Below are 7,500 nucleotides of genomic sequence, written 5' to 3'. Positions count from 1 at the left end.
ATTCAAGACAATTATTTATATTGGAAATCTCAACAGACAAATTCAATTATCCAATCATCTTCGCAAGAAGCGTGAAACAAGAAGCCGATAAAAGGCGTGCGAAACGCTCTTGGGTAAAACGTGATTGGCTGTGTGTTTGCTTCCTATGAATTGTCAACAAAATGGCATGAAGATTTTCAGCCAATCACATTGCCCAACGGGATTCCTCTTGTACTCGCCAAAGGGCATGAATAAAGTTCGTTTTTTTACACGAATCATCCTCTGAAAAAACATCTATCGAAGATGCGGACTGCATCGAAATTCAATCATATCTTTTATTACTTATGAATCCCGCTACTACTAGCGCCAAGTATAATGACTCAATGGCAAAAACCTTTTAGAATTGATCCAATTGAAAGCTATTTAAGAGCACTTTATTGACGTAGTAAATGTCTTGTTACAAGGCTTTGGATGACTCATTAGGCAAATACGGACAACCAACTCTTGTCACCCCAATGCACCATCTGAGCAGAGACTTGCATTGTTTTCAACTCAGCGGCGTTTTGTCCAGGCGATCATCATGTAGTCTACGTATCGTTAAAATAGGATTTGTGCTTCTTTTTATCAGGTAATTAGTAAACGCATGTGGTATCTAGGTCCCACTCGGCTTGGTAGCAATTCGCTGTTGGTGTGACGTAATGTTGTTGTGGGAATGGTGGCTTCGGGAAAGGATCTTTAGGCATTGGAAGAAGCTGCTGACTGGTATGTGGGCTCACAGGCTTAGGTTCCCTGCACTCTGGTTTGATGTAAGGTTTTTGCGAGTCGGGGAAAGCCATACTGAATAACGCTTCTGGACTACACACGAATTTATACACGTAACGCTCTCCTGCAACTTTTTGCATGATGCCCTTTTCGTAATAGTAGCGAAGAGATCGACTTAGTTTGTCGTAGTTCATGGCTGGACGATTTTTTTGAATGCCCCATCTTCTCGCAACTTCTTCAGGGTCAATGAGCTTGAATTCCATACCACGCCCTGTCCAAGCGATAAACGAGGAACATTCAGGCTCGTCTAAAAGGGCGACCAGGAATTGCCAGAGTTGTAAAGACCCCCTTCTTTGAAAGGCTCTGGGTTCCGGGTAGGTCACTCCATTTGGTACTTTAAATTCGGGAGCTATAAAACAGGAACAAATTAACCTGACAAGTTAGCTACAGTCCCTGACAAAATTGTTAAACCTTTCTTGTTCATATCTAAAAACGTTTTGCCTGGACGTAAATCTTGTATATAGCTTCCCCTTTCCCCTTTACCTAAGTTAAGTAAATGATCCAGTCAAATCATTTCAATACGCATTCACAGTTTTTGAAAACTATGGGTACAGGAGGGCGGCTTTTGCGTTTCCTTTACAGCAACACTATTCCATTCTATTTTTTTATTCTTTTCACAGTGATAATGTCATTTTAAGTTTACGTAACGCAATTCAGCAGGACAATGTTTTCAATGTTCTTTTATATACTCTTTACTCGTTTATCGAGTGTTTTTCTCATGATGATATGGATGATAAGGATGTTTCCGGGAATTGACGTGATTGCTTTTTGGTGACTATAAATAAATATCTTTAGTTTTGTAAAGAGCGTTGTATCAAGACAGTTTCTGAGTTGATGCGATATGGTGATTGTTGCGTGACTGCGATTTTACATGTAATAACATAAACACATTACAAAACTAACTCTGGGACTAAGTTGGAGAACACTTATTAGGAGGCAAACATTATCCAAAGCCGTTTAGTTACAGTAAAGTTTATCCGGCTGCACATACGAAAGCTGGATCCACCCTGTACAGCACCGTTTTCTTCACTCAATTCTTCGAGGAAGAATCTTCTAAGGTTACCAATATAATTACAGTTTCAATGAAAAACGTCATGGCCTATGGTGCAGTTCTGGTTAACTCAGAGTGTGTAAATGTGATGAAATGAAGAAATAGTAATAAGAAATCCCTATCAAGTATTTTACATTTCCATTGAATCCAGCCGCTAGGCAAATCTTTGGGATATGGAGGCGCCTACTTTTTCGGGCACAATTTTTATGATAAATATAAAAAAAATGAAGCCCTGACGGTTTTGAGGAAGATTCGCCTGCCACCTGTCCTAATCTTGTCCTTTAATTGCAAGCTGTGCAGATGTAAGGGAAGTTATGAATGAATACCTAAATATATCTGCAGCTGAAAGCTTGAAATTATTTTGCCGGTAGCAGAATTTACAACACCTCTGTTTAGAGGTTTTCGTGAAGCAAACTTCCGTAGATATTTCAGCTGCGTCCGTTCGGTATGAATGTGATCCAGAAATTACATAATTCTGGATAAATATTAGATGTTTTCGCTTTTGCAGATACGCATACAGTAGCTGAGCGACACATCAGTGTTCCATTATCTCTTGCTCATTTTTAAGGGTTAGGGTTAGGATCCATGAAGGCGCCTTGTAAGTAGTAGGCGGATCATCCTTCGGTTTTTGCATTTAGTCGCTTTACAAACTAAGGCCTCGAAATGCTAGTTCCTTAACCAATAAATGTGAGGTTCCCAGAGCTAGCATGTAATCTATCTTTCTAAGCTCGGACGACGATCTTATAGTTGATATGGTTGAATAATAGGCGGCTCCACTGGCTTTTTAGCCACTACATTCTGCCAGTTACTTTAATATACAGCACTAGAAACCTGAAAAAAAATCCCCAAAACTGTCGTGAGAAAGCAAAGAAAAAACAGCTTATAATTGTTTGAACCTGCTTCCTTGGAATCAGTGCCTAATGTTATGGATATTGGAATGATTTAGTTTAAAGTATTAAGCAGCACAAATCATCCAGCCGGATACCTCAGAGTTTTTTAGAATTAATGGTTTCAATCTCAGTTTGGCCCGAGAAGAATGTTCCAACGGTATGATCGAATTTGGTGTGCAATATTTTGCACGCGTGGGCATGGAATAGTATGAAGCGATGACCTGATAGCATTTAAGTCAGTTTGTTTTCAGTTTACGAACTCTTGTCATTGAACTCTCTGCCACGGGAGGATTCATTGCGATTGAAATGGTCAGTGGTTGAAACACAAACGTGTACAGAAAGAAAGGGACTTCTTAACGACCGGTTTTCAACGTGTCTGCTTCACACACCATTTTTCTTTTCTTTTATATATATGTATATATTTTTTGGCTTAGTTCTTTCTCTGGTCGAGATAGATACCCTGCCGGAGCTAAGGCTGACATGTCCGTTACTGCCGGCGTCACAATGAGAATCGTAAATTGCAATCAACTACTATTACACAGACTGAAAATTCGAAACGAATTTGATATGAGAAAAGCCATGTGTATGCGCGATACAGCAATACCTGATTAATTAGAACGAAACACCATTAGCGAGTAGAATTAGACAAAGCGCAAGGAGATATGAAATGGCTCTTCTAACTTCTATTGATATTCAAAATATTGTCAGGCTTTTAAGAAACTTCAGGATGGCAGATGACGCATTTGCGCGGCTGTAAAAACGCAGTGTTTGCCGCAACACTGCAGTACTCAGTTTGTAGGTGTAGACTTTTATAGATCTGAATAATCCAAACCATCGATTGATTTTCTTGTCAAATTGATTGCATAACATGTGAGATAATTTAGCGTGCGGTAGGTTATCCTTGAAAAACGCATGCATTTTACGTTTTAATTAAGTTACGAGACGAAAATAACAAATAAAAGATCGAAATTAATCTTGTGACGTGCAAAGTTCGGTAAACTGAATACAAATCAAATGATTTTGACATTTGTCACGACTGAAGAGAAGTTTGGCGTCAGAGTGTTTGATTTTGCTAAAAGTAATTTATCTCTTGATTATGCAAAAAAGAACACTATTCTGACGCCTTCTCGAAAAGAACGGAATTTTAGTTAAAAGGTAGAGCCTTTCCCACTGATTCTCGAACAAAAACTTGTTCGCCCCAAATCTACTTGAATTTGTGTTTATTGTCTATTTCGCGAACAACATCCGGGCCTTTCTTTCAGATTTCATCACAGGCCCTATTCTCCAGCTAGTCTAGCATTTTGTTTTGCGTTAAAAGTATTCATATCTTGCAGAGAAAGTTGTCTTTTTGAAGAATATTTATTCCTTAATGGGAAAAGAAACTTCCTGGAATTAATTGATGATATAAAATAGAAAAGGAGGCGAATTTTCGTCCAATTTAAGCAATTAAATCTTAGCGGCAATTTTTTCATTTTCAAAGATTCGTTTTTACCAGAAAAATTGCCAGTAAAAATAAAAGTGATGGTAAAGCAAAGTTTTTGCCTTTCCTTTTTTTCCGGAAAACGGTTCTTTCATTTAATGACCGGGGTAATGGCGAGCTTTTGATAAATATCTGATGAGTAGCTTGAAATTTATGTTGGCCGCTTGCTGCTTCATGAACGCAATGAAAATTGCGCCCGTAATTAGTGCAAGCCAAAGATAGTGAACTGCCTTTTAAGACGTACCTCATATCGCTTGTTTGTTATCTTAGAATATGGGATTTTGTCAGACTTTACGGGCTTATCATTAAATATCAGTTTAGCTGTATAGAGTAAGATTCAACACCTTGAAAACACAGAATGACAAAACCCCCAAGGACAGGGTTGTTATTTCTCAACAATTTAAAAAAAAATGCTTTCGCGGCCTTTTTGTTTAATCTTGAGCAGCGATAGTTGTGCACGACAGGTGTAAAGTAAAGAATTTGTGTTTTTATTTTCCTTCTCTCGCATGTGATATGGACTTACTGTAAAAGGGATATAAATTCTTTATACAAAATTCAGTGAATCATCCGTAATATATGGTTTACATATTACAGCAGAGTTGTATTAATCAGAATAATTTGAATGGCTTTCTTCTTCCGCTCACTCAAGTGACTACGCAAATATTTTTTAGTTCACGTTGTTTTTCATTTGCTGTCATGTACAAAAAATAAAACCTAAAACTACACGACATATGTTCGTTGTGTTGATTTCATTCTGAAAATGATGTCTCGAATGGTACGGAAATATCTGGCGTAAATTTTGCACCAACTGAAGTTACCTGCATACAATAACTTGTTTTTTCTAATATTAAATAGAACTTACCGTCTCTGTAAGTTGGCTTGTGATCTTTGAATTCTGTATATTTGTGGTATCTCTCTGGGTATGGCAAAGGTTCGTCATAAAATGAATGCACATTTGGATCATAGACTGCAGCTAACAACGCAAGCAAAAAAAATCAACAATTCAGATGCTTACGCAATTACTACAACATCATTTTCAAATAATTTAATTTTCTACAGAGACAAGGATTCCATGGACTTCCATATCAAAATATCAAAGTGGCTGTTATTTAAGTGTTTTTCAAAATCAACGAAAGAGCCTCAAAAGACCAAAAATATATTTCTTACCAAATTTCTCAACAACAGCCATTCCGACAGCCCGTGAAGCCTTGCGGACGATCTATTCGATAGCCTCAATAGAATGAAGCACTCGGCTTTTCTAAACGTCGGATGCTTATTATTTTAGCAACTAGCAAACGCACACTGAATACAATGTCCGGTCATATTTTAGCGCAAATGAAAATCAAAATGGTTGGGTCCTTAAAAGTCTTGTTTTGATGAAAGCATGGAAAGCGTGTGTGGGGTTGTTAGAAAGCAAAGATCTGCAGACATTTTCATATTAAACAGTACTTTGTTACTCGTATTGTGTTATTTTTCACGCGAAGCGGATTTAACGTTACTTACGTCCGTTTGATAACATGCATGTTTAAACAGGAAAGAAAAAATCGTTGTCACTAAGGAGCGCAACGTAGATCATTTGTAGGAATTTGGACCAAATATTGCGTTAGAAAGTGAAGAGCCGCAGGATGGAAGTCAAATGAGCAAAGATTAGAAACATTATCCTCTTCCTCGTTTCTACTTGAAAGGATGAAATTAAACAAAAGTTATAAGTCTGTAGCGCTTCTAATCTCTTTCTTGTTTTAAAGGACGAGTAGAAATTAACCTGTTTCCCGTAGCGGAGTGTTTTTAAAGTATAGACTCTTAAATCTCTGATCGTTTCCGCCCTTTCTTGTTGACATATCGCTTCCCGTTTACCACAGTAAATATCCTGTCTTCGGTATAAATTGCAGCTTCTCTTCCTTTTTACCTTGATATTCGAATGCATTTCAAGACCTTGAACACTTTTTACTCGGCTCTTATTGGATCAATCGACGAATTAGCAACGAGCAAAGAAACTCTTCAAGATCTTAAGAATCAGCTCCTTTTGCCCGATTCAACCTTAAGACAAAGCTACGAAGGTCGGTTTACAATCATTTGGACATTAATGGTTACTTTTGCAGACATTTTTACGAGAGAATATCAGCTTCGGGGTGAACTATATGCCTGAGAAATACTATGACGGAAAGGTACCGGTGAATATGTGTTCTGGTAAACTGGTAAATGAACGAAGGAACCTTTGATTTGTAAAGTCTAACAACACATCAACCGTACAGCACTTAAGAAAGTCAGTCACAGCATGTACAATTATTAACAACATAAAACCGTAAAATTGCCTTAAAATTCTTTCGGGAAGAGCTAACAGTCTTTCTTTTCTAACTAGCACGATCAGTGAAGCTTCGAGTGGGCTTTGCGTTTGAAACGTGATCCAAAAGCTACGCAGGTGATTTCGAAATTCGCCTGGAGCATTCTTTTTATGTTTGACACAAACTGGAAGTCCATTTCATTTTGAGAAATTGCGAAACCGAAAGCAGTTAATGGCAGCGTTTTTGCGTGCTTGGATTTCTTTCTTGTACATGAAAATTACATTTGATTAGCACTGAGTCACGATGCATATAAACTTCTGATAACACGGGGCGCGCCGCAATATTGAAAATTCAATTTACACTTTAACAAAAAAATCCTCTTTTGAGTTGTGGGTGAAGTACTCCATCGACCGAACCCTGATCAAACCAAACTACATACTTATGTAATTAAGAGAAAAAAGAGAAGAAAAGTTCGAATAAACAAAAACTAAGACGTTGAATTTTTTTTTATCTTTATTATCTTACAGGAAACCAGAGAAATCCAACGTTTCGGATAGAAAATAACACACAGAAATTTTCACGGATTCCTCCTCATCACAACAACGAAGCGGAGATTATAAAATGGCTGCAAGCATAACTATTCACTCTGAGATTTGACACAACCCTTTTTTATTTTAGGAATAAAAAAATAAGAGAATGAAGGCAGTGAAGTGTTTTTATATTCTTGACTTTAACCGAATAAACGCTCTTTTTTGTTCCCCGCACAAGCTCGTCAAAGGGACTAAATCTCTTCAGTCTTTTTATTTGAACCCAATTAGCAAATTAAAAGGTCATGCACAGCACTTTTCCGAGTAATTTTCTGCTGGTGGGAGAAGGAGGGTCTTGTTCCTTTTGAAAGGATCTACTGTATTCAGAAAGAGAGGAGTCCCGAAAACCATTAATCAGGCAAAATTTAGTCCATTCAGAGCCGAAATACACCTGCCGAATGATTGTGAA

General features: G+C 37.7%; 1 protein-coding gene and 1 long non-coding RNA gene across 3 annotated transcripts in view; one reads left to right on the top strand and one right to left on the bottom strand.

Moving 5' to 3' along the window:
• LOC138013244 (ETS translocation variant 1-like) overlaps positions 1-7,500 on the bottom strand; it is a 15,450-nt gene that overhangs the window by 615 nt on the left and 7,335 nt on the right. For both annotated transcript variants that reach the window (XM_068860267.1, XM_068860266.1), the window contains 2 exons: positions 5,085-5,195; positions 1-1,150 (listed from right to left, as the gene is read on the bottom strand). The exon at positions 1-1,150 is cut by the window's left edge and continues 615 nt beyond it. In XM_068860267.1, the coding sequence (XP_068716368.1) occupies positions 612-1,150; positions 5,085-5,195 (650 nt within the window). In that variant the 3' untranslated portion in view covers positions 1-611. The remainder of the gene's footprint in view (positions 1,151-5,084; positions 5,196-7,500) is intronic.
• Positions 5,754-7,209, top strand: LOC138013245 (uncharacterized). The gene is made up of 2 exons (XR_011125193.1): positions 5,754-6,387; positions 7,032-7,209. It is a non-coding gene; the product is annotated as an uncharacterized lncRNA (long non-coding RNA).

Source organism: Montipora foliosa, chromosome 8, assembly GCF_036669935.1.
Source record: "Montipora foliosa isolate CH-2021 chromosome 8, ASM3666993v2, whole genome shotgun sequence".
In the NCBI taxonomy this organism is placed as follows: Eukaryota; Metazoa; Cnidaria; class Anthozoa; order Scleractinia; family Acroporidae; genus Montipora; species Montipora foliosa.
The sequence above is the reverse complement of the archived record's forward strand: the minus strand, read 5'-3'. Positions and strand labels throughout refer to the sequence as shown.